This window comes from Tenrec ecaudatus, chromosome 15, assembly GCF_050624435.1.
Source record: "Tenrec ecaudatus isolate mTenEca1 chromosome 15, mTenEca1.hap1, whole genome shotgun sequence".
Taxonomy (NCBI): Eukaryota; Metazoa; Chordata; class Mammalia; order Afrosoricida; family Tenrecidae; genus Tenrec; species Tenrec ecaudatus.
Genome location: NC_134544.1, coordinates 105085 through 132875, shown reverse-complemented (window position 1 = coordinate 132875; position 27791 = coordinate 105085). Strand labels below are relative to the sequence as shown.

Here is a 27791-nt window from a genome sequence, read left to right as displayed (position 1 = left end):
GATCGAGCGCCATTTTCTCTTTCTGGCTGCTGCTGGGAGGAGGGATGGGGTCGCTACCAGGGAGGGGCTCGCGCTGAGGCGGCGGTCGCCGAGCGGGCAGCGCGGGCAGCGCGGGCAGCTCCTGCGCCCGGGCGGCGGGGCGAGGCGGCTCGTGCCGGCGAGGTAAGGCTGTGTGGCCGGGCCCTCACGCGGAAACTTTCCGCGGCGGCTTCCCGCGCGCGGCCACGCCCGGCCCTCGGCGTTCTGTCCGCCTGGCGCTCGGTCCGCGGCGCGTGCGGCCGGTGCCCGGGTTGTGGGGGCAGCCGGCGGCTGGGGCCACCCCTTCTGACCCGGACGGGGACGGTGACGGTGGCCGTCCACCTGCCCACGGCGACGCCGGGGACAAAGTTTCCGCCCACCGTGGGCGCCGGGACGTCGAAGCAGTAACTGTCAGCGCCCGTGCGCGGCCTCGGGCTCTCGGCTCAGGGATGGCGCCAGTGGCCGGCACGGGCCGGGCCGCGGGACCCCCAGGAGAGCGCAGCCCGAGTGAGCCGGCCCGGGGCTGGGAGCTGACGGGGTCGTCTGGGGGCCGAGGACGTGTGAAAGTGTGTGCAGGTGGCCCCGGAGCTCTGGCCGGGCTGCGAGGTGACCTCTTCTGGAGGCATCATGAGCCCTGGCGGTGGCGCCCAGCACGGTGCTGGTCAGGCGGACGGACCACAATGACAACCCTCGGGACACGTCCAATGGCAACTGATGGTTGGGGTTAGGGGCCGAGGGCCGGGTGGGAAAACCCGGTGAGACTTGTCTCTGAGCGCTCGCGATGCTGGGGGCACCCGGCCTCGCAGCCTCCGAGGACAGGCGCCAGCATCGTCCACGCACCCTCTGCCTGACCCAGACCTGTGAGGAAATGGAAAAAGTCACATGGTCTGGGAGGGACCTACCTGTGATTCGAACCCAAACTGGAACCAGTTTTCATATAGCACAGGTGTCCTTAAGGAAATTCAAAATCCAGAAACAGAAAAACAACCAAACTCACCGTCATTCAGTCAGCCAGTGCTGACTCAGCGACCCCCTGCGGGGGGTGGGGTGGGTGGGGGTGGTGGTGGGGGGTGTCCGAGAAAGCCCAGCCTTCTGCGAGACTGAGACTGGCCATGCAGATCACAGCCCAGCCTGTGACCGCTACACCACCAGGGGATCCTCCGAAAAGCCCAGTACACCAGATAATTTAGATTTTTGTAGTTGGGGCATAGTAAACTCATGGTACCTATATTCTAAATGCTATTTCATTAACTGGTTACATACTGAGACATGGAAGCCCAGGCCCAGTGACTGGGAATTCCCCATCCCTGGTTTGGAGGCCCGCAGTGCTTTTCCAGAGTCCTTGCTGGCCATCACCATGCAGTGCTGCGACCAAGTGAAATCCTTTTAGAATTTAGGTTTCACAGGACTGTGGTTACAAAGTATTTCTGAATGACTACTTTTAGGAGTGTATTGTTTTTATAATAGAATATTTTGAACTGGTCATGATACTCAAGACAATAAAAACCACCTTTTAAGTTCTCTGAAAAAATATTTTCTCATGGGCACCAGTGGGATTGTCTGGTTGTCCGGTTGTCCGCAAACTTTAGGTTTAAAAGTAATTTGCCAGGCACTGGAGGAGCCAAGAGTCCTGGTGGTATGGGGGGAACCCACCAACTGCTCCTATTACAGAGGACAGCCTTGGAAACCCAGTGTGGTAGTTCTACTATTCCATGCAGGGTCACAGTGAGGCAGGGGACTGCTTTGGTTTTACTGTGGTGGGTGATCAATATGCTGTTGTATGCTATGGGAACAGCTATACCAGTCCAATGTCCCTAGTGGGGAAAACACAGATTTTACTCAAAATACACAGGGCACAATGTCTGCAGTGGTATAAATAAACCAACACATGAACCACTTCTCTGTCATTTGGTCCGCTGGTCTCTTGGAATGGATGAGTTGGGCAGAGACGCCTCTGTTGTCTCACGGGAATGGGCTGCAGGGCTCTTGAGCATGTTTTGGACTTCTGTCATTTACCTGTTCTGGTTTTTGTTATCCTCACTTGGTGTCTCTAAAGCAGTTAGCAAACTGCTTTAAAAAACAAACATTCTAAGAGATGTGCGCACTTTGGAGGGGTGGGTCACAGTCATAGTAATGGGATGATGGCAATGACGGTTGAAAGTAAAAAGTTCCTTTTCTCCCATTCAAGAAAGAAAAAAAAAGGCAAACGGTTCCCTGCTCCTAGTCCTCAGCCTGATACTGGTATAACTGCAGAACCCTTTGAAACATGCCCAGTCACTAAGAGCTTCCTTTCAGTGCCCCCTTTCTGCCAGTCAGCCAACCCAGCGGTAGCAGCTTGCTGTAACCAGACTTAGGCCCATCAGCCAATCCCTAAGGGCTGCTGGCTTCTGAAAGTCCACCAATCCCTGGACTCCATGATTCTCAAAACCCTGTAATAAGAGCAGCTCTTACTGTGTGCAGTGAGATTATTCTTTGCAAACAATAAAATGTAGCTTCCTTGTTCCAGATAATGTGGGAATGATAGTCTTTTCCTTTGACAATCCTATTCAGTAACCAGCTTTGGGTAAAGAAGAGCTCCAGTGCTCAGTGGTTAGTGGAACCATCCAGGGGAAGCTCCTAGATGAAAGCAAATTCGACCAAGCGAGTTGAAACACTGAACTGAGATTTTGGTTGAGCCAGTCTGAACTTGAAAGGGGTTAGATTTTAGAGTGCCACTCTGAGCTGCTCAATAGCTCTGCTGTTTTATAGTTCTGAAGTTTGAAACCCAATTCATTGCCTTCTGCTTTGTAATAATTTTATGCCTTAATTTCAGATCTCCAGTTCTACAGTGTTAATGTGATCTTTAAATCTGTTGATGAGTCCAAGATAGACTCTTCACGTACAAAGGGACTTCAAAAAGTTCATGGGAAAATTCTATTCTTTTAATTTCATTTTTCCGTGAACTTTTTGTAGCCCTCTCATTTAACCAAATGGTAGCAACTTGTCAGAAAGGAAACTTACTCCTAGTCACCTTCACAAATGCTTCCTCTTTCGTTATCTACCTACTGATTCCTTCCTGCCCTTTCTTCCCTTCTTGCTTACCAGTTTGATTCCAGTCTTCGTGGGCTCATCTCTCCATCGCGCTCCCTATCTAGATAGCTTCGCTTCTACATTTTACTAAACTTCAAAGCCCTCCAACACCTCAACCATTTAACAATTTTAAGAAGAAAGTTTATTGTGGTCAATTAAACATACAATTCAGTGATTACATCATGTGCAACCATCAGAACTGCCCCCTTTGCAGATGATTCCAGCATATCTAAGAAAAACTTAGTGCCCCACAAGCAGTGACTCCCCCTCGCCCTCTCACCTGCTAACTACTAAAAACTTTGGTCTCTGAACATTATGCTATTTCCAGAAATTTCATGTAAGTGAGATCATCCAATTTTTTTGTGATTGATTGACTCCAGCAATATGTTTTAAAGATTCATCTAAGTTATTGTGTAGGACTAAATTTCTCTTAATGGGTCTCTAATATTTCACTGTATTGAAAAATAACACTGCCATTGAGTTGGGGTGGAGTAGAACAACCCCTCTGTACTGAGTCTTTATGTCTTTAAGGAGAAGATGGCCTCATCATCTTCCTGGGGAGTGGCTGATGGTTTCAAACTGATGACCTTTCTGTTAGCTCAGTGTGTACTCCACTTTGCCACCAGGGCTCATATTTCACTGCATAAACATACTGTATTTTTGGTTATCCACTTAATGGACATTGAGGTGGTTTCCACCTTGTGGCTATTGTGAATAGTGCTGCAGTGAACATGAATGTATGGTTTTCCGTTTGCATTTGCTTTCTAGTCTTTTGAGTGTGTAAGATGGAGATTACTGGGTCATACAGTAGTCATGTGTTTAACTTTTGGGGAATTACCATTCTTATCCCTAGGAGATTTACCATTTTGTTTCTCACCAGTGATGGGTGATGATGTCAATTTCTCCACATCCTCACTCTGACTTTTCCCCTCTCTCTCTCGCTCTATTTATTTATTTTATCATAGCCATTCCTAGTGGGGGTGAAATGGTAAATCATTGTTATTTTGATTTGCATTACCCTAGCGATAGTGAACCTCTGTCTGTGTAATTGATGGCCACTTGCTAATCTTTTGAAAAATGTCTATCCGAGTTTTTGCCTAACTTTTGATTGGATTGGTTTTCTTCAAGTTGTTGAATTGCAGGAATTCTTTATATATTCTGGATAGTAAATCCTTATCAGATATAATAGTTAAAATATTTTCATCTAGTCTGTAGGTTGTCACTTGATAAAATCCTTTGATGCACAAAAGTTTGTAATTTTAATAAAATACAATCCATCCATTTTGTTTTGTTCATAGCATTTGGTGGCATATCTTAATAATCCCTTGTAAAAAGCTAGGCCCTAAAGCTTTACCCCGTAATCTTTTAAAAATATGTCTGTAGTTCATTGATTTTTAATACATCCACAGCTGTGCAGCCAACACCACAATCCTATTGTTAGAACATTTCTTTCACCTCCATGAACATTTGTCTCATTAGCCTTTATCCATTCCCACTTCTAGTCCCAGCAACAGCTAATCTACTTTTCTGATAGATTTGTCTTTTCTAGATATTTCTTATAAATGGGACCAGATAATATGAGGTCTTTTGCACTTCATCACTTGGGGTGGGTTCATTTATGTTGTTTTTGCAGTCACCTTGGACATGTCTGCGTCCACCCCCTACCTCCGGGGGCGCTGTATCACCCTCTTTGGATGATAGTGACTATTCAGCAGCTGTTTACTGAGCACATGCTGCATTCAGTCCTAAGAAGCAAACAGAAGAGTCTGTTAGAAATGCACCTTTTGAGGCCAACCCCCCACGTCTTTACCTGTGATGGAACCTGATCATTGCGCTCCTGGGCCACAGCTGCTGCTATTGCTCTCTCTTTGAGAACTACTGCTCTTGGAGGGGAGCAGTTCATTCCAACAACCCTTTGATAGTTTTCTCTATACTTTTTGGGGTGGTTTCTTCCTGTTTTGGACTTCTGGAATGTCGATTGCATGTAAGTTAATCCTCTTGGTAGTATCTCATGGTTGGCATATCTCTATTGTTTTCCTGTGAACTGAAACTTATCTCTAGGACATTGTGGTATATTTGCGTTTGATTGGTTGTTGGTGTGTTCCTAGACACTTCCACCCGTCTCTTGGGGTGTGTGTGTGATAGAGAATGTATGTGCACAGTTGTCAGTTCACTGGAGTGCAGTTAGGATAGGTTTGGCTGGCGTTGGCTGCTGTTGTTGATAAGGTGGTACTGGAGTGGGTGGCCGTCTTCACGCAGTGGGTGGGCTGCAGGAAGTACATGTGTGCATGGTTGCTTTCTGCATGCCAGCCATCAGTGTGGGCGTCTGCGCTGTCCTGGGAGCAGAGGTTATTATCAGGTTGTCGTCTCAATTGAACACTGCTGGCATGAAATTCTTGACTTCAATTTATTATCCAACATGTAATATAATAAATATAAATAAGTTAAACTCATCCATTAAAAGAAAAAAAAGTTCAAAATGGTCATGCTGTGTCAGGTCAACTGATGTTTATGTGCTCTGTCTCCTTTCTCACCATTTTGTCCAGCTTCTTCTCCAAGTTGATAGTCCACTTCTCAGCCCTTTCCTCTGAAGCTCCAGGTACCAGGAGAACCATCTGAATCTGTTTCATGTGTTCTCAGGACATTGTTGTGAGGGTCTGAGAAGCTTGCCTACCTAATCACCATCTTGCTAAAAGTCCCCTAACTACAACGTCTGGAGACTAGAAGTCTCAATGCAGGCCTTTTTCCTTGCTAGGGGAAACAGACTTCTTGTCTCTTAGAAGTCCTGGGTATTTTTTACATTCTTTGACTCAGCTGCACCGTCAGATTGTATCTATCCCTCCCCCTCCCCCTGGGGGGCAGGGGTAATTTGGATACCACTAACCCTGCCTTTTAGGAGTAGGACCTTTCAGTGATCTAGCTGCAGCCATTGTCTTGTTCTTCTTAACCCCCAGCCATTTCTGCTGAGTGTGGAGTACACCTGCCCCATGGTGCTTTCACGTTTCCACCATGCCTGTGGTCTCAGGCACGCCTGGGGGCTCTGAATCACCAGCCCTTGCCCCAGAGTTGAGCACTTCCTGTTGCAGCCATCCAAGAACTCCTCGCCATGACTTTAGTGACAGAGTCAAGGATGCATTTATCTTTCAAGTTTCATAGTCAATTAATGAGAGAGATTTAAAACTATTTTCATGTTGCATTTAAAATTTTGTTATCTCGTGCTTGCTTCGGCGGCACATATACTAAAATTTTGTTATCTCTAAGAACCCTCTTTGAAAAGCTGAATGCCGCTTACTGTATTTTGCCAGCTCTTTTGTTGTACTGTAGTATTCATACTGAGTGTTCATGTCCTTGTGCTAGGAGTAACACAGGTTGTTGGCCTTCCACTGCAACAGGGGCTGGCAAACTGACTCAAGAGCTGTATGCGGCTCTTTGGATAATGAACACATGACTCTGAAGTAAAATTGAAAAAAAATTAAATGATATTATTTAGATAATGGTGATTTCATTTGTTTGTAAAAATAATATTTATGGCTCTTGAATAATTTTTAAGTTGTTGTGAAGGACAGGATCGACTCTTCCGCTTCAAAAGTTTTCCAGCCCTGCACTAACATATACATACCATCATAAGTGCTATTGGCAACACCCAGCAAAAAAATCACTTCAGACTCACTGCCACCGAGTCATGGTGACCCTGTAGGGCAGGGTGGCACGGCACCTGTGGGCTTCCCAGATGGTAACTCTTCACTGGTGTGGAAAGCCTCATCTTTCTCCCTCAGAAGAGGCTAGTGGTTTTGAACTGGCCTTGTGATTGGCAGCCCAACATGTGACTACTATGCCACCAGGGCTCCCCAGCACCAAGAAGAGCACCTCAACTAGATGGCCACGAAGAGTGTGGGGCAGGCAAGAAGAGGTCTTGACGCAGAAAAGAAGGTGTGGTTTTCTGAGCATCTCCCACTGGATGCCCTTAAATACTTGGAACTCGTTATGCCCCCTTCTGAATTTATTGCCCCGCATATTCCTGTTCCTTCTTCAGTACCTCTCACGTGGTAGTGTCAGCAATATACCTAAATAATTCACCCCAGAAACTAGGGTTCACATTGACTCTCCGTGTTCTGTATTCAAGGAGCCCTGGGGCATCAGGGGTGACCTGTGGGGCTGTGGACCGCAAGGTCTCCAGCTCGAGCCCAGCAGCCACGCACTCCCTGGGAGAACGCGGAGGCTGCCTGCTCCTGTAAAGACAGACAGCCTCGGAAACCAGGAGAGGGAATTCTGCCCTGTCCCATGGGGCCATTGGGTTTTCCTTATTCCTTCAAAATGTGCCAATTAAAAAGAAAAAGGAAAGAAAGCAGTGTGTATTGATTAATGAATGAATGGACACCAGTGACAATTTTTTAAAATGTGCCAATTTGCCTACAAAATGTCCAAACATGTGCGGTCATTGGTTTACACCATTGGGAGGTGGGGAAGAGGACCCGTAGTCCACACCTTCTCAGACAAATGAACTGAAACTACTTGGAAGATCAAGCTTACATTTTGTTTGATTTTATAAATCCATTTTATTGAGACAATTCGCATACTATGTAATCCACCCTTTAAAAGTGAATTCGCTGAATGGAATATTCATAGAGTTGTGTAACTGTCTCCACAATCAATTTCAGAACACTTTCATCACTAAAAAGAACCCAGTACCTATCAGCAATTATGCCATTTCCTTCCAGCCTCCCCACCCTGGGCAGCCATGAATGTACTCTCTGTCTCCATGGATTTGCATACTTTGGCTATTTCTTTGAAATGGAATCAGATCATGTTCTTCCTTTTGTGTTTGACTTATTTCAGGCTAATGTCCTCAAGATTTATGTGTGTCACCGTGTGTATCAGTTTTATTTCTCTTGATGACTAAGTAATATTCCGTTGGATGTCAGCACCGTAGTTTGTTTATCCAGCCATTCACCTGTCGGTGACCATTGTCCGAGTTCCTGCCTTCCAGACTCTTGGCTATAAACAGTCCTGTGTTGACAGAAGTTTTAAATTTTGATGAAGTCCAGTGTATCTTTTTTTACTTTGCTTCTTGCCATTTTAGGCTTATTTAGGAAGACTTTGGCTAACCCAAGGTCATAAAGTTGGCTGGCGTGTTCCCTGCAGTAGGAGCTTTGTAGTTCCTGCTCCAGCAGTCGGATGTATGATCCAAAGGGAGGTGCTGTGTGTGTGGTGGAAGGAGGGAGTCCTCCTCCTGTAGTCTGGAGATCCAGTTGCTAAACATTATATGCTAGTGTTTTGCCAACTCTATTAATAATTCATACTTCTGTATAAACTTATTATAGTTTGTTTTCTTCCTTTTTAAGAGAAGTTTAAAAAATGTTTCAAATTCCCGTGGAAAATCTTGACAACATCCGAAAGGTGCGGAAAAAGGTGAAAAGCATTCTTTTGGATATCGGACTTGACAGCTGCAAGGAGTTACTTAAGGTAAGACCCACATTGCCTATGAGGGAGGTGCTAATAGCTGGCCAGGTGAGGCCTTGTGAAGGTGAGGTTGGAGCTGGGAATTTGGAAAAATCGTGTGAGATTTTTCAGGGTGGATATTGCTAATACTTCAAATGGTTGTGTAAAAGTATCACTCGATGTCATTGATGGCTTTCAAATGGAAAGTGATTTATTTTAAGCTGGTTAAAAGTTTTGTTATTTTGGGGAGAGATTTGTAATCATGTTTTATTAAAAAACACCCATTTCTAAATATTTGAGGTTAATTGTGATATTAGCACAAGAAGGCCCTAACTCAATATCCCAGGGCTGTAGAGTAATCAACAAGTGTGGGTGCAGACATGATATTCCCTTATGAACATAAACTGACTACCCCTTGAGTTTTTTGCCTAGTGTTTCAAATTGCGATTGCCAATTTGATCTCTAGAGAGATCTTAAAAGAGTGTGAGGCAGACATTTCTTGCTTACTTAAGCTAAATAAGTGTTGGGTTTTAATAAGTGTTTGGGGAATAGTTTTGGTCTCAAGGTTTAGAGATTATGTCGGGGCAGTAGTTTCAGGGGTTCAGTTAGTGTCCATGCACTCACAACGTCTGAATGCTGTGAGACTTGGAGATGCTGTTGACAACTTCTTTTGTATGTTCAATAATGGTAGCTGAGCACCAGTCAGTTCTTGTAGTCTAGCAAAGGACATGGTGAGGCACATGTACCATTCCCTTCTCCTCCTCCTAACTCTCCTTCCTCAGTCATTCCAGGGACATAGAGACCAGTTGTGCTGGATACTTAATTCTGAATTTCTCTGTATAAAGGCTCAAGAAAAAGTTAAAAGCTAAAGTCACAGATTTTATTGATATGTTGTATTTTCATAAAATTTTCTTACAACACTGAAAATACACAGTCGGCAGACATAATGAAAAATAACACTAGGTTTTCTGGGTGCTCATGAAAAAACAAAACACACCAGCCATCAAGTTGATTCTTACAGTGACATTTGATAGGTTTTCTGAGGCTGTAAATCTTGATGGGAACACAGCCTCAGCTCTCTCCTGCCAGTCTTATAGTTAGCAACAGTGCCATACTTAGTAATTCTCTGTATATCGTATTCATAAGGACAGAAGTAGTGAAAATGTCTGCTTTGTGTAATAATTTTTTAAAACTTATGAAGAATTTGATTCAAAATATTATTAGTCTGGGAAACACTGAGGTTCTCCTCTTAAGAAATCTCAGGCTTTCAGTGAGATTTCCATTTATAAAGGGCATTCTGATAGAGACAAACTAATGAGCATGGTGCTCACTAGCTGTAGTGTGATTTCTGAGGGCCCAAGAAGTCTCCACTTGGACAGGGCCATCGCAGAGCAATGTTCACTCTTACATGATGCCCTCTTCCACTATACCCTTTGTTCTGCTGGCTCTGTTTTTCTTCTGCTGCCTGGAAAGCCTGCTCCAGGGCAAGCTGACAAGGGTCTCAGTGCTCTATTACCTGCTGTAGCGGCGTCAGATAGGATCTGACAGAAATACTGAGCAAACAAGGACAAGGAAGCAGAACCCAAGCAGGGGAAAACTGTATCCCCTTCAGTGCTATGTATTTTGCTGATGTTGAGAATATACAGAGGAAAACCATACTCCAAATCCGTACATTCTACATTGTCCAATTAATTGATGCTTCTCTGAGTGGTGCAACCATCTCACCTTTTTCTGAGTTGTTGAATCTTCTCTGTTAACATAAACTCTTGGCTCTAAGGTTCCAATATAACTTTTTGAGTTGCTTTTGTCAGTTTGATGCCATATAGATAGTTCTTAGGGTCTCTGATGTATCAAATGGGTTAAGCGTTGGACCGTTAGCCAAAGTATCAGCAGGTCAAGCCCACTAGCTACTCCTTGGGAGAAAGATGAGGCAGTCTGCTTCCGTAAAGATTTGCAGTCTCGGGAGCCCTATGGAGCAGTTAGTTCTACCCTGTCTGGAGGGACTCTGAGTTGGCATCAACTTGTTGGCAGTGGATTAGAGAGTTCTGCAAAGAGCATGATAGTCAAGGCAGACCTTTTCACTAGTTAAACTGTTGTTGGGTTTTAAGAAAGGCTTCCGGAGGTAGTTTCAATCAAGGGTCTTTCCAGGCTCCATGGCTCCAGAAAGTTGTGAATCCATGAGACTGTGAAATAGTGTTCAGGCACCCTGCCGTTGGGATCAGGACCTTCTGTGGACTCTGTGCTCAGAATGTTCAGTAGTAGTAGCCAGACACCAACCAGTTCTGTGCTCTCACTGCAAAGGCGGCAGTTGTTCTTGGAGCTGATTGACCGCACATTCCGTCTCCACCTCCTGTTCTACCTGGCTCACTCCTCTGTGGCTCCAGGTGCGTAGAAGCAAATTGTTTGCCTCGGATGGTCATTTGCAAGCTTTTAAGACCATTGGCACTAGGCACTGAACTAGGAGGTTGAACTCAAACACTAAGCATGGGTATTAGGTCAATTAACAGGGATGTCCTATGAAACTGTAACTCTACCCCCCCAAACCAAAGAACCACATCCCATGAGGTGTTTACTTGTACATGCACCACGGGGAAAGACTTTCCTAGCATGGTGTGACTATACCTATATCTGGAAGTGTAAGGAGACAACAGGTGCTGACATGGCAGTTCTTGTGACTCAAGAACAGTTTTGAAATCGGCTTTGGTCTGAAATCACTCATGCTTCACTCACGAAAGAAGAGTGGTGTCATTATTTGGAGACTAGTTTGGTAATGGAATGTTTGTCATGTAAATGCAGGTAGACAAACAGTTATGAGGGGTCTTCAGAGTGGGCAAATGGAAATAAAAAATCACTTAAAATTGCATGAGGTTTTTGATGCCCCCTTGTATTTGCAGGAAATGTGAAAATGGGTCCCTAAGAACACAGGTGTAGATGTATAGATGGGTATATTTCTTGTAGCCTTTCATTTTAAGCCTTGCTCTTAGCTAATAGTGTGACACAGCCAAATCTGTGAGTCTGGATGTTTTCATCATTACAGGAAAGGGATATGATGGAGAATTATGATAAGGTACCTCTCACCTTAAGGAAAAGCAGTAATAATGAAGTCACCAGGAATGTCGCTAGCGAGGGAAGCTTGTATAGTGGCACCTTTGTGGATGAGATGGCATGTTTTTGTCTTTAGTGGCTAAGATGCACCAGTGAGAAGGATGAGAGAGAGTATTTCAGGATCATGGAATTAAACCAAGACCCAGTTAATTTACCTACATCAAACCAGACTAACAAGTTAACAAACCAAAACAATGTGGCTGGTGGGCTCAAGGCCCACCTTTTGAATACCAGCCAAGAACCTTAGCCCACTGTACCACCAAGACTTCTTGGAAACCATCACACAAACTTAAAATAGTCACACAGGCAATGCCTTGGATATTCCTGTGTGTGCTTTCTAAGAATAAAGTAGTCATTCTCTTGGAAACAGTATATTACCATAAGTACATTAAACTTAGAATGTTTTTGTCTAATTTACCAGTCATATTCCAGCTTTATTAGTTGATTCATTAAGGCCATTTTCCCCTGTCAGTATCCCAGGGCCAAATTGTCACACACCTTCAGTTTCCTTTAATGTGAATTCTGTTTTGAAAAGTAGAATATGGTTACGAAGTTTGGTTTTCTTTTTAGATAAAACGTCCACGATGAGTTAACTACAATGTTTCATTAGTTCTTGTTCACCAGTGCAGGAGAACATTGCTCATGACCTTCATATTGTGCTTTGTCGTCAGCATAAGATTGCAGTTGCCTGAATTTGTTCAAGACGATGTTACTGTTTCTGTGTGATGTTGCTGACAGAACTAGGAGGGCAAGTCAGAGAGTATTGCCAAGAGGGTTCCAGTGTGTACAGGCGGGTTTATTACAAGCAAACGTGTTGAGGCGCCTCTCTGTAGTCATTGGGTGGCTGGAGACTTGTCTTAGCCTTGTGCGGGTGAGTTTAAATAAAAGTCCAATCAAAAAGTGGCTTCTGAGAGGAGCTGCGAGGCAGAGTGAGACCAGTCAGCTTAGAAGGTTATGCAGACTGCTTGGGTGGGGAGTGTGGGGCGGCGCTGCAGAGGGTCATCATGATGGGTTTTCTTGCAGAACCCAGAGTGGTAACAGGGGCTTGTTGAAAAGAAGCTTAATGAAAATTGAAAACTGCATTAGTGAGACAAAGGTCAGTAAATTTGTACCAAGTAATTATTTTCCTTCAAGACAGTATACCTGCTCATTCTTTGAGGGTAGCAAGGACTGTCTTTTGAGAATTTCTGTGGGAAACCTTATCCTATCCACATCAGAAGAGGAATCCCTCAACATAGTAAAGACCATCTGTATGTATCTACAGAACCAACAACCACCATCTCACTCAGTGGGGAGAAACTGTGAACATTCCCTTGGTGAAATGGAAATAGACAAGGATGTTCTTGATTAAAGTGCTTATTCAGTATTGTGATTAGCCAGAACTGTTAGATAACAACAACAGAAATAAATCAAAGGCTTCCAGATTGGTGAAGAAGTAAACGATCTGATTACAGATGATACAATTCTATACATAAAAAAACCCCAAAGTTTTTATAAGAAAATTGTTGGAAATAATTGAAAGGTTCAGTAATGTAGCAGGGTAACATACAAAAATTAAACTGATTTCAACATACAAACAAATCTCCGAAAGGAAATCACAAAAGCCATTGTGTTAGGCTGTATTAACTAGATAAATCCAGTGACACTCTTACACATATAAGAAAGAGCTTTCTTTATATCAAGAAGAAATTATATATTGAAAAAACATCCCAGCCCAGTCCAACTCTAGTCCCTAAGTCTGACACTAGTCCTTAAGCCCCTCTTCAGACTCACACAGCCACATGCAGTGACACAGAACGTACCCACAGGTTGATGAGTGCAAAGTCGGGTGGATCCAATGGCAGTGGATGCATCACAGGAACTCTGGCAGCAACCAGGGTCAGGCCGCAGGAAGGAGAAGACGGGGAGAGAAGGTGAGGTCCCAGTGCCCTCCAGTTGAGAAGACCATGCCCACAAGGAGGCACCATCATGCTGTGACCTGATTGACAAATTGAATACCACCTCTACACCTTTTAAGTTGACATGAAATTATGTAACTACCACAGTCATAAATAAATTTACAATAGTCATAGAAAAGATGAATTACTTAAGAATAAACCAGAGAACCACAAAAAACTGCTAAAAGAAGCCAATAAAGACCTATATAAATGTTCCATGTTCATGGATAGGAAGACTTAATATTATGAAAATGTTGATACCTAAAACAATTATAAATAATAATGCAATTCCAATTCAGATTCTACCATCAGTCTTTAAAGAAATGAAGAGCAACTTTTTATGGAAAGAGCTTTGGTGTAAGCAAAGCACTACTTAAGAACAATCAAGTAGGAAGCCCTCTCATTTCCCATTTTCAATACCTGTTAAAGACATGGTAGTTAAAAATAGGCCTGGTTCTGATGCAGCAATAGATACAGAGACCATTAGAACAAAATAGGGAACCCAGAACTATATCCAACCATTTACAGACAACGAATTTTTGACAAAAGGAAGAAATACATGACATGGGGAAGAGATAGTTTTTCAACAAATGGTTCTGGCAAAATTGGATTTTCATTTGCAGAAGAATGAAATAGGACCCATATCTTACTCTGTATAAAAAAATGAACACATGATGGAACAAAGACCTACATGTAAACACTAGAACTCTGAAGTGTATCAGTGAAAACATAGTAGTAATACATAGCATAAGCGTACTATCAAACATAAAGAAAAACAGCAGATGGTAAAATAGATGACTGGGACCTACTAAAACTAAGACACTTAAGTCCATTAAAATAATTCATCAGATGAGTTAAAAAAGAATCCATAGACTGGGGGTGGGATTGGCAATGATATGTCAGACAAAGAACTAATCTGTAAGATCTGTAGGAAACTGCAGCACCTCAACAAGGAGGTGAACAATCCAATTAGATAATGGGCAGAAGACATGAACAGACAGCTCCCATCCAAGAGGCCATCATGTTCTAAGATAAGCTTGGGATCATTTGCGAGATGCAAATATAAATAGTGATGAGATACCTTCTCATACTGGCAATGATAGAAAAGTTTAAAAAGAAAACAAAAGAACAAATCCTGGAAAGGATATGGAGAAGATTTGAACCTTTATACCTAGATGGTGGGCCTGTAGAGCTGTACATTGTGGTGCTTCCTCAGACAACAGGGAAAAGAAAGAAATGACTCAGCAGTCCTTCCACTCAGTACACACCTGAAAGGAACAAGAAACAGCCCAAGCAACTGTTGTGCACCCCATGTTCATGGCAGCACTGTTCACAAGTGCAAGAAGCTGGAAGCAGCCCAAATGTCCTTTGGTAGAGGAGTGGATAAATAAGCTGGGGTTCATACATAGAATGGAATACTATATGTCACCAAAAAATAATGAGAGACTGGAACCCATAGTGACATGGATTCAGAGGATGTTAATGCTGAGTGAACTTAGCCAATCACAAAAGGATTAAGTATTGTCTGAGATCATTGATGTAAAAGGGAAATTAAGTTAAAAGTTTTTCATAGCTAAAGAAATAGATTGATGGGTCTGGGGTGAGAAGGAAGGAGACGTACTAGGCTACAGGATAAACGTGTGTTAACTAGAGTGAAGAAGAAGAAAATATTCTATAAAAGGGAGGAGGGGCAAGCAGGAGCTATGATAAATTGTTTAAAATGTCGAATACAAAAATGATTATCTGGGATGTAACCCCCTTAATTCACAATAAAAAGTTAAAAAAAAAAAAGAGAGAGAGAGAGAGAAAAGCCCTAGGAAGACCTGCCTGTCATCATGTGTCGTGTGGTGTCGTGCCCCGCCCCCCCAATACTATCTTGGAAGTCTTCTGTCCCTCTGGCCTCTTCATCCCATTCCCAAAGTCCACTCTGCCCAGTCTTCCCTCAGCTGCTGGGACTCAAAAGATGAGGGCACCACAGGGAATCCAGGCCAGATGACTCCTCCGGAACCAGTGATGAGAGTGGCGATGCCTGGAGGGTGGAGAGAATGTAGGGTAGAAAGGGGGAACTGATTACAGGAATCTACGTATAGCTTCTTCCCTGGGGGAGGGACAGCAGAGAAGAGGGCAGGGGGAGACGTCAGACATTGTAACATGACAAAATAATAATATATGAATGATGAAGGGTTTATGAGGTAGGGGGGAGGGAGGGGGGAAATGAGCAGCAGATATTAAGGGCTCAAGTAGAAGGCAAATGTTTGAGAGTGATGATGGCAACAAATGTACATATGTTCTTGACACAATGGATGGATATATGGATTGTGATAAGAATTGTACGAGGCCCCAATAAAATCATTAAAAAAAAAAAAAGATGAGGGCAGTGTTCTTGTCCAAAGCCTGGCTGAGCAAAGTAAAGCTGAGGGACTAGAGACTCCTCCACCAAGTCTGTCTGCATTTCTGAAAGTGGGCCCAAGTTCTGTTGTGTTCCCGAATCTCTTTGGGGGAGGGGAGGCTTTATTTATTTTGTGTGTGTGTGTGTGTGTGTGTTGTAAAAAAGAAAATGTTTGCCTTTTTGTCTAGTTTTCAGTGTACAATTCGGTGACATTGATGACATTTACCATATTGTGTAATCATCACCAATATTTCCAAATGTTCCTTTGCACACTTTCAGGTATAACTCCCATTCTCTTCCTTCTCCAACATTGGAGCATATTGTTGCAGCTACTCTGTCAGTTCATATTATTGATGGTCGTTCTCATTTTCATGGACTGATCTCTTTTGGACATTTATCTAAATCATGCCAGACATAGTCTCGCTTCCTCACATGTAAGGCACATTCTGGCTGTGCTGCCTCCTGGACAGATCTGTCCAGTCTTCCAGCAGCACACGGTGTGCATGGTCCTCAGCATTATTGTCATTGAAAAGGAACCCGCTTTTCTCTGGGTCAGTTTTCCGCACAGCACAGCTTGGGCTCGGGTACTTTAGTCCTTAAGGTGATATTTTTGTTTTTGCAGTGGGTGTACCTAATGCAATATGTCATTTGCTTTCTTCACTGCTGCATCTATAGAGAGGTTTGTTTATTTCAAGGAAATGACTCAACGTGGTCGTGGAAGCTGGCAAGTTCCAAATCTTAGGGCCAAGCATAGGCTGGAGGCTTCTCGTGACTTAGGTGGTGTGTTAGTCTGGGTAGACTAGAGAAACAAATTCATAAACGTGAATATATATATATATTTATATTTATATATATGGGAGAAGTTTATATACAAGAGGAATTGAACATTGAGAGAATATCCCAGTCCAGTTCAAGGCCATAAGTCTGATATTAGCCCATATGTCTGATACCAATCTATAAAGCCCTCTTCAGACTCACGAAACACATGCAATGAAGCCAAATGCAGGACAAGCCAGTGGGTAGAAAGTCTTTGGGTCCAGTAGCGTTGTAAGCATCTCATTGCTGGCAGGGGTCTCTCTGGCTTCTCCGGCTTCCGAGGTCTGGTTGCGTCCAGGTGACTTGTCTTCTGCGATGTCTCCCAGGGAGTAGCAGAGAGTCAGTCTCCCACCTCCAAGGAGGAAGTACTGGATTTCCCAGAATTCTCAGAAGGCCATGTCCACACAGAGGCCTCATTGGCTGTGATCTGATTGACAAACTCGACTCCACCCCTACACTCCTAATTCTCAAATTGACAAAGGATTATATATCTACCACAGGTAGTTTCAGGGACAGCCAACCACTTAACCCCCACCCCAATTAGTTTGTCAGATGGCAGGCTTCTGGCTCACATCCCAAGAACCAGAGATGAGGGGATGATGAGTTGGATGCAGGTTCAGGAGGAGGTGAGTTTTGTCAGAACAACCATATCTATTGGTTACAGCCCCACCTGCAGGGAAACTCCACTTTAAATGGATTGGCTATGCACACCTGATCACAAAACGAAGGATGATTACATTACGCCCAACAGAAGCTTGAGAATCATGGCCAAGTCAGGCTGATATAGCCTTAATCATCACACTCAGCATGATGTTTTTAAGGTTTATTCATGTCAGATATCTCAGAACTTTTTATGGCCAGATGCTATTAGGCAGTCCATCTTGTTTGTCCATTCATCTATTGATTGACACCTAGGTGGTCTCTTGTAACTTTGATGAATGATGCTCCTGTGAACACTTCTTGTCAGTGCCTTCAATCCTATTGGGTATGTATCTAGAAGTGGACTTGATGGGTCATAGGATAGTTCAGTTTTAACTTGTCGAAGAACCACCCAACCGTTCAGTATAGTGTCTGCACTGTGCCATCTTCTCAGCACCAATGCAGGAAGAGCCTGTTGCTGCCACATCTTGGCCACTGTTTGTTCTTTTCTGTTTCTCTGATAGCAGCTACCCTCGTGTGGCTGATGTGGCAGCTCACTGCTATTTTGACAGGCACTTCCCTGGTGACTGATGATGTTGGCCATCTTTTTTTTTTAATAAACATTTTATTAGGGGCTCATACAACTCTTATCACAATCCATACATATACATACATCAATTGTATAAAGCACATCCGCACATTCCCTGCCCCAGTCATTCTCAAAGCATTTGCTCTCCACTTAAGCCCTTTGCATCAGGTCCTCTTTTTTTTTTCCCCTCCCTCCCCGCTCTCCCCTCCCTCATGTGCCCTTGGTAATTTATACATTGTTATTTTGTCATATCTTGCCATATCCGGAGTCTCCCTTCCCCCCCTTCTCTGCCGTCCATCTTCCAGGGAGGAGGTCACATGTGGATCCTTGTAATCAGTTCCCCCTTTCCAACCCACTCACCCTCCACTCTCCCAGCATCGCCCCTCACATCCTTGGTCCTGAAGGTATCATCCACCCTGGATTCCCTGTGCCTCCAGCCCCCATATGCACCAGTGTACAACCTCTGCCCTATCCAGTCCTGCAAGGTAGAATTCGGATCATGGTAGTTGGGGGGAGGAAGCATCCAGGATATGGGGGAAAGCTGTGTTCTTCATCGGTACTACCTCCCACCCTGAGTGACCCATCTCCTCTCCTAAACCCCTCTATAGGGGATCTCCAGTGGCCGACACTTGAGCCTTGGGTCTCCACTCTGCACTTCCTCCTTCATTGAATTTGGTGTGTGTATACACACACACACACACACACACACACATACACATATCTTTTTTTTTTTTTGCATGATGCCTTATACCTGGTCCCTTTGGCACCTCGTGATCGCACTGGCTGGTGTGCTTCTTCCATGTGGGCTTTTTAGCTTCTGAGCTAGATGGCCGCTTGTTCACCTTCAAGCCTTTAAGACCCCAGACACTATCTCTTTTGATAGCCGGGCACCATCAGCTTTCTTAACCACATTTGCTTATGCACCCATTTGTCTTCAGCGATCCTATCATGGAGGTGTGCAGCCAATGATATGATTTTTTGTTCTTTGATGCCTGATAACTGATCCTTCGGGACCACTCGATCACACAGGCTGGTGTGTTCTTCCATGTGGACTTTGTTGCTTCTGAGCTAGATGGCCGCTTGTTTATCTTCAAGCCTTTAAGACCCCAGTCACTATCTCTTTTGATAGCCGGGCACCATCAGCTTTCTTCACCACATTTATTTGTTCACCCACTTTGGCTTGTTGGCCATCTTTTATATGTTTGTTGGCCATGCATATATTTGTGGAGAAAGTCTAGTAAGTACTTTGCTCATTTTTAAATTGGGTTGTCTTGTTAGTTTCTAAGGTTTTAAAAATATGTTCTGCATGATCTATCCAACTAAGAAGAACTGTTTATATGTTCTGTATATGCTTTGCTTGTTCTGTATTGTGCAAATTGTGTATCTAAAGAGCAATATGAAAACACACTTTAATTCTCTAAGTCATAGGTTTTTATACAGTGGCAAGGTGATTGTAGACAATGAATATGTTTAGAATAGACCTTTTACTTTGTTTCTTGATATGTGCTTATGAAAATATATGCGTCATAGGGTCTCTCCCCACATCTAGGCTTTACTGGCCTTTACAAAGTACAGGTGATTATTTGCATTGAGCTAGAAATCATTTTCCTGAAGTCTCACATGTTTATTCCATAAAGTTCATCCAGATTACTCAGACCTTTCCTCTGTTCTCTCAGAATGGGTTATTAGCTGCTTTCACATGGACCCTGCTTTGGGGCGGTGACCTTGTGCCACGTGAGGGTGAGCCACCGCCCAGCCCTGGGCCCGTCCTGCCAGCCACTGTCCACTGCACCATTGGTCAATGGAATGTGCACTGGCTGATTTGGAAAAGTAGATTGCCAGCCTTTCTACTGGAAAGTCTGAAAGGTCTGCCGAAATCTGTTCAGCAACACGCTAGGCTCCGGTGTGAGGCAGTGTGTGAGGCGCCTTGGCCAGGACTTGGACCTGGAACTCCTAGGTGGAAGGCGAGACTCCCAACACTGAACTGCCAGTCCTCTTGATTCATGGGTCCTTTAGAAATTTGTGATGGGCCTGAGCTTCCATTTCCCATGTAGATGTTTGGTCCCACATGATCTAACTGGGTTCTAACGCAGTCTTTATTGATGGATTTTCACAGTCATTGCTCACTCTCTTTCTTTTTTAAAGGACCTTAAAGCCTTTGATCCAGGAGAGAAGTACTTTTATAACACGTCATGGGGAGATGTTTCTCTCTGGGAACCTTCTGGAAAGAAAGTGGTAGGTATTTTTGCATTTAAACTTTTTTAAGTGTCTTAAAAGCAGTGTTCTGGGTAAATTAGATTCCGAGGACTATCATCTGTATTCTGATAATGAGTGGGGAGTGAATGCGGTAGTGTCACAGTCTAGAAAGTAGAAAGACAAACAGTAATTTGCATTGAGAGTTTGCTGCATGTGGAGTTGATGACCACTAAAGCGACACTTGCATTTTTGATACAAGAAGCCATCAATATAGGATGACCTGCGACTTAATTGTTTTCAGTAAAAAGAAATTCCATTACATTAAATGTACAAATTGATCAATAGTTTGTCCTGGTTTCGGAAACAAAAATGTGAATCTTGGAATTGAACAAATTTATAATGATTTGGATCGTATGCTGAGTGAACTAACATTGATATGGGACATGTACTGTCTAGTTCTGCTTATCGAGGCCGTTTGAGCCAACAAGCCATTCACACGAAAGATAATCTTGAACTAAGACGGCCCAGCCAGCTTCTTCAGTCAGCTGAGCTACCGTGTTCCAAGTCATGCCCTGTTTGGGAATTCAGAGTTTTAGTTTTTTTCTTTTTCTTTAGTTATTGGACTAATTGTGTTAAAAAGTTCTTAAAATCATTCTGGTTTTAATCCACTCTTGATTCCCACTTTTCAGCCTCTCTCGGCTTTTCCTCTTAGGTTGAGGGCAGCCTCTTACCTTCCTTGGTCATCAGACAGAGTTCTTAATGTTGCGTGAAGGTCAGAGCTGCTGAGACATGCCTACTTTTAACAGACTCTGGATGGTTCTTTTCTTAGGCTTCTTTGGTTTTTCTCATCTGAATTCATCACAGAGCCTATCATGTTACATGTAGTATGATTTATAATGACCATTTTTAAAATCCCTGCTACAAAGCCAGGCGTGTGGGTTTTGAGCGCCTCATAACAAGAGGTACCTGCTTGGGTCTTGTCCTTCAGGAGTCTCTGTTCTTGTCTGGGTAGAGAGGGCCTGAGCATGAAGACCTGAGAACGGATGTGATGGGAATATGGACAGTGCTACCTGGAGGGGTAGAGACGTCTCTGCTGCTCTGTAGTCAGAAGTTGCTTTCATTGTAGCAGCATTCCACTGTAAAACCTCACAATCCAAACTTGCCCTTGTTTTGTTTTTCTTGAGGTTTTGAGCACATCTGTTTTCATTGTTTTATTTATTGCCATTCCCAAGACAGTCTGTATTGATGAAGAAAAGTGGTTCAGGGTGGCACAGCAGAGTGGGAGGTCACCGTGCTGTGTCACATGGTAGACACTGGTCATCGCCTCAGGTGAAGAGGGCTGTTACTGTGTGACCCTGAGGAAGCAGCATTAGGCTTTGTGGAGAAGCCAGCTTTCCCTGGGAATTGACCTCGTCTGCATGTCTCTCGGCTGCTTTTCTTCAGTGCTTTCGATGAACTGAGTGGCTCCCGTGGTTTCTGGTGGTCGTGGGACAGGAACCTTCACACCCTGGACTTTGTGTGACCGGCCAGGCCTTTTCATTCCTCTTGGGTAAATTCCTAGGTGGGAGCCTTCTGGACTCGGCCACAGGTATATTGCTCTTGTGGCAGGTTGCCGGGTCCTCAGAGTGGGATAAGATGAACCAAGTGTGGACTATGCTCTTCTTTCCCTAGTATCTAGCTCAGCATGAGCATCACTGGGCACCTACTGCCTGCATCACACCAACGTGGGGGTGGCTGGAAAAGTATCAGTGGTTTGTAGGTCAGCAGCAGTCATATGATGAAAGTTCCAGATTTTGGCGTTCAAGCAACATGGGGATTAAGAGAAAATAACTTGTCTCTGGCCGAGGATTCACTGACCTTATTTTAATTGGCGAAGTCATAGAGACTCATGGTGTTAGTGGATAGCTGGGCACAGGACTCAGCAGACTGCCTCCTGCAGACTACATCTGTCCAGGTACCTGTGAAGAGGAAGCCGTTCTTAAATTTTCAAATACTTATTTGAACAAACCTTTGGGAGTACAGCCTCTAGAAGCCAATAGACCTGGGGACTGTGAAGGGGCCAGGCAGCCCCACGCCTTTGGAGTGGGCTCTGAGGCCTATCTCTTGCTGTGGAGTCTTGAAATCTCCAAGCTGGGGAAGCTCTGGGGCTTTCCATGCTCGCAGCCCTACTGTGGAAGAGCCCTTGCTATGGGGGCAGTGAGGTGCCCACTGCAGATCCCCCTCCCTCGCTGGCCCTTTCCAAAAAAGTCTTGCCCCTATTAGAACACATTGTTGCCTGACTAGCCTAGCGACAAGGTTAAGTCCAACATGTGTCAGGAAAGGTTTGGCCTCCGAATATTGGCACACCGTGCTTAAGATGTTCTTTTGTTTTAAACAGTTTTATTGGCACTTTATCCACATCTCTCACAATTCAGTCATGTCAAGAATTGAGTTGTGCAGTCATCACCACAATTTTATAGCATTTTCTTCCTTGTAGTCATGTCATTTGTGTATTTGTTTATTTAAAAGATCATTTATTGGGGACTCTTACAACACTCTATACATCAATTGTATGAGTCATAGTTGTACATATGTTGCCATCATTATTTTATAAACATTTACTTTCTGTTTGAGCCCTTGGTGTCAGCTCCTCATTTTTCCCTCCCACCTTTGTGACGCCTTGATAAATTATAAATTATTATCATTTTCATATCTTTTTAATCATTTTATTGGGGGCTCATACAATTCTTATCACAATCCATACATACATACATTATATCAAGAACATTTGCACATCTGCTGCCATCATCATTCTCAAAACATTTGCCTTCTACATGAGCCCTTAATATCTACTGCTCATTTTCCCCCTCCCTCCCCATTCCCCCCCATCATTCATAAATCATTATTATTTTGTCATATATTACACTGTCCGATGTCTCCCCCCACTGTCCCTTGCTCAGGGAGGAGGCTATACATAGATTCTTGTAATCAGTTTCCCCTTTCTACCCCACATTCTCTCCACCCTCCAGACATCGCCACTCTCACCACTGGTCCTTAAGGAGTCATCTGTCCTGGGTTCCGTGTTTCCAGTTGCTATCTTTACCTATGTACATCCTCTGGTCTAGCCAGCTTTGTAAGGTAGAATTGGGATCATGATAGTGGGAGGAAGGAAGCATTTAAGAACTAGAGGAAAGTTATGTGTTTCATCGTTGCTACCCTACACCCTGACTGGCTCATCTACTCCCCACAGCCCTTCAGTAAAGGGTGTCCAGTTGGCTACCAATGGGCTTTGAGTAGTCACCACTCTGCACTTACCCACATTTTCAATTATGACTTTTTGTTCCTTGATGCTTGATACCTGATCCCTTTGACAGCTCATGGTCACACAGGCTGGTGTGTTTCTTCCATGTGGGCTTTGTTGCTTCTGAGTTAGGTGGCCACTTGTTTATATTCTAGCCTTTAAGAGCCCAGACACTATATCTTTTGATAGCTGGGCACCATCAGCTTTCTTCACCACATTTGCTTATGTACATGTTTGTCTTCATTGATTGTATCAGGGAGGTGGGCACCCTTGGATATGATTTTAAGTTATTTCATGTCTGATAACTGGTCTCTTCTGCACCTTGTGTCAGACAGGCTGGTGTGCTTCTTCCATGTGGACTTTGATGCTTCTCAGCTAGATGGCCACTTATTCACCTTCAAGCCTTTAAGACCCCAGATGCTATATCTTTTGGTAGCCGGGCACCATCAGCTTATGCATCAGCTTTCTTCACCACATTTGCTTATGCACACGTTTGTCTTCAGTGATTGTATCAGGAAGGTGGGCACCCACTGATGTGATTTTTAGTTCTTTGATGTCTAATAACTGGTCCCTTCTACACTTCGTGGTCAGCCAAGCTGGTGTGCTTCTTCTATGTGGGCTTTGATGCTTCTCAGCTAGATGGCCGCTTGTTTATCTTCAAGCCTTTAAGACCCCAGACGCTATATCTTTTGATAGCCAGGCACCGTCAGCTTTCTTCACCACATTTGCTTATGCACACATTTTTCTTCAGCATCATTTTCATATCTTAACACCGACCAAGATGTTCTTTCTTTCCACAGCGGTACCGAACCAAGCCATACTGCTGCAGCCTCTGCAAATACTCAACCAAGGTGCCGACCTCATTCAGGAACCACCTGCACCGCTACCACGAGGATGAAATGGACCAGGAGTTGCTGGTCCCATGCCCACACTGTGCATTTGCGTCTCAGCCCAAAGTTGTGGGGAAGCACTTGCGGGTGTTTCACGCCCCCGCCCGCAAAGTCCAGAACTACACTGTGAACATTCTGGGCGAAGCCAAGTCACCCCGCAGTGACTTCATCAGTTTCACATGTTTGAAATGCCACTTCTCCAACACTCTGTACTACATCATGAAGAAGCACGTGCTGGTTGCCCATTTCCACCACCTTATCAACGCCTACTTTGGTCTGCGGACGGAGTTGCTGGGTGAACAGTCGAAGGCCGGTGACACGTGTGCTGCCGACAAGACACCAGCCCCCAACAAGTATTATTGCAAGAAATGCAGTGCCAGTGCTTGCAGCCAGGATGCGTTAATGTACCACATCTTGACATCAGATAAACACAGGGACTTGGAGAATAAGCTTCGGTCTGTGATTTCAGAGCACGTTAAGAAAACCGGGCTGTTGAAGCAGATGAATATTGCTCCCAAACCAGCTGCCAGTGTGGCCGCTCCCCCTCCCAGCAGTGCTCCAGGCATCCCGGCCACGCCACCCTGCTTCCACCTTGCCTTGCCACCCAGCCAAAGCCAAACCTTAGTTCAGCCCGTCTCCCTGGCCTCGGGCGCTTGTGGGGGGCTTGCCCCCCAGCCCCCCAGTGCCATGGCCAAGTCCCAGGTGGCACTCATCTCCAGCTCGCTGCCCGCAGGCCCGAGCAGCCTGGCTCTGCAAACACCAGTCTCCCAGCCGGTCTTCATGTCACACGGAGTCCCACCCAACCAGCCTGTGCGCCCCACCGTGCTGCCCCTCAGCCAGCCTGTCAGACCTATAGCCGACTCATCGGAGACGATCCGCCAGGGGGTTCTGCCCCTCACTCCACCTGCCGGGCCCCTGAGCAGGCCCGCTGGGCCTGGCACTCTCCCGGGAATCAGGCCTGCCGGGCCTGGTGTCCTGCCTGTAGGGCATGCGGTAGCTCCTGGGGTTCTGCAGGCCATCTCACCAGGAGTCATCTCTGTAGGCCAGACAGTTCCTCCAGCTGTGCTTCCTGCTGGCCAGGTGGCCCCCACAGGCGTGATTCCTCCAGGACAGACGGCTTCTGCGGGGGTCCTTCCTGCCAGCCAAATGGTCCAGTCAGGGGCACTTCCTATTGGCCAGATGGCCCCAGCGGGCATGTTCCCAGCTGGGCTGACTGTCCCGCCCCGGGTGTTACCCCCTGGGCAGACGGTCCCGTTGCGGGTCCTCCCAACAGGCCAGAAGGCCTCATCAGGAGCGCTCCCCACAGGCGGCCAGGTGGTCCCAACAGGGCTGCTTCCTCCCACCCAGGGGGTCTCATCAGCGGTACTGCCTGTGGGCCAGAGCGTGAGCCCCAGTGTTCTGCATCTTGGCCAGCCTGTTGTGTCAGGCATGCTTCCTGTGGGCCAGCCTGTGCGGCCCGGCCTCCTACAGCTTGGTCAGTCTGTCAGCAGCAGCCTCGTGCCCGGGAGCCCGCCTGTCAGGCCAGGCACTGCACCCACCACCACCCTCCTCACTTCGGGCTCCATCCTCAGGCAGCTCATCCCCACAGGAAAGCAGGTGAATGGCATTCCCACCTACACACTGGCTCCCGTCTCAGTCACCCTGCCTGTGCCCCCAGGGGGCATCTCAGCCACTGGCCCACCCCAGCTGCCCCTCCAGCTGCTGCAGCCTGGGGTGACTGGCCTGCCTCCACCCCACATGGTGGTGAGTACCCCTCAGAGCATGTTTGTACAGACTGCGGCATCGGGGTCCGAGGCGAGCCAGGCCCTCAGGCAGGCCAAGCAGTGGAAAACCTGCCCTGTGTGCAATGAGCTCTTCCCCTCCAACGTGTACCAGGTGCACATGGAGGTGGCCCACAAGCACAGTGAAGCCAAGCCCAGCGAGAGGCTGGAGCCTGAGAAGCTGGCCGCCTGTGCGCCCTTCCTCAAGTGGATGAAGGAGAAGACTGTCCGCTGTCTGTCCTGCAAGTGCTTGGTCCCTGAGGAGGAACTCATCCGCCACTTGCTGAACCATGGCCTGGGCTGCCTCTTCTGCCCCTGCACCTTTCACGACCTCAGGGGCCTCTCAGAGCACTGCCGGACCAAGCACCGGGGCAAGGAGCGGCTGCCTGTGGACTATAGCGGCCGGGGCTTCCAGCTGGATGTGGACGCCAGTGGTGGCCTGCTCTTCCCCCACATTGACTTCATCACCCTCTTGCCAAAGGACGAGCTTGGTGAGCGGGAAGTCTACCTGGCCGTGCTGGCTGGTGTTCACTCAAAGGCCCTCGTGCCTGTGTACATCAAGGTGCGACCCCAGGCAGAGGGCGCCACCAGCACCCCCCGCCAGCAAGTGCTGACCTGCCCTTTCTGCTTTGGCACATTTGTGACCACGGAGGCGTACGAGGTGCACTTGAAGGAGAGGCACCATATCACACCAACAGTACACACGGTCCTGAAGTCACCAGCCTTCAAGTGCATCCACTGCTGTGGGGTCTACACTGGGAACATGACCCTGGCGGCCATCGCCGTCCACCTGCTGCGCTGCCGGAGCGCCCCAAAGGACAGTAGCTCGGAGCTGCAGCTGCAGCCCGGCCTCATCGACAACAGCGGGTTGCTCTTGGTCAGCGGGGAGATGCTCCATGAGGCCGGCTTCTCTGTGAAGAGGAAGCTCCCCGAGGGCCACCTTGGGCCCGACGAGCCGAGGGCCGGGGACGAGCAACCTGTCCTCCTGGACGGCGGCGATACCTCATTCGCTCAGGAAAAAACGGCGAGTGCCATTCCTTTTAAGAGGCAGAAGAATGAGAGCAGGACAGATGCCCCACCGATTACTGACGAGGCGCTGGAGATCCTGGCGCTGAATCCCAGAAAGTACGAGGACCGTTCCTATGAGGAGAAGAAGCAGTTCCTGAGGGACTATTTCCATAAGAGGCCCTATCCCAGTAAAAAGGAGATTGAACTGCTATCCTCACTCCTCTGGGTATGGAAAATTGATGTGGCTTCTTTTTTTGGGAAACGAAGATATATTTGCATGAAAGCAATAAAAAATCACAAACCTTCTGTACTTTTAGGCTTCGATATGTCTGAGCTTAAGAACGTCAAACACAAATTGAACTTTGAGTGTGAACCTCAGAACTTGTAAAAATAAGGAAAATCTAAACTAAGTAATTTGCCGTTTTTCCCATTGACATTTTAAAACATTTTCTCCACTAGTGTGTTGGGCTGATTTGGTGGTCTTGATGCTGCTCTTCAGATTAATTCAGGTGCTCAGAAAGACTGCTCTGTAAGGGAGTGCATAGATTTTTCACATTTATTTCCTGTGGCTGATTTTGTAATTATTATTTAAAATTTTTTTTTAATTTTAGTTTTCCATCACGTGAATTGAATCTCTGATGCTTCATGCATGCTCT

At 45.7% G+C, this 27791-nt stretch overlaps 1 protein-coding gene across 2 annotated transcripts; it reads left to right on the top strand.

The window, feature by feature from the left end:
• Positions 1 to 27658, top strand: ADNP2 (ADNP homeobox 2). Of its 2 annotated transcripts, none has more exons than XM_075532917.1 (4): positions 1 to 162; positions 8435 to 8550; positions 20147 to 20236; positions 24278 to 27658. In XM_075532917.1, exons 2-4 carry the CDS (start codon positions 8443 to 8445, stop codon positions 27521 to 27523), a joined length of 3444 nt encoding a protein of 1147 aa, XP_075389032.1. In that variant the 5' UTR covers positions 1 to 162; positions 8435 to 8442; the 3' UTR covers positions 27524 to 27658. The 2 variants fall into 2 exon arrangements, with proteins under 2 accessions (XP_075389032.1, XP_075389031.1); XM_075532916.1 differs by having other exon boundaries at positions 2 to 162; positions 8430 to 8550.
• Positions 27659 to 27791: the final 133 nt, after the last annotated feature.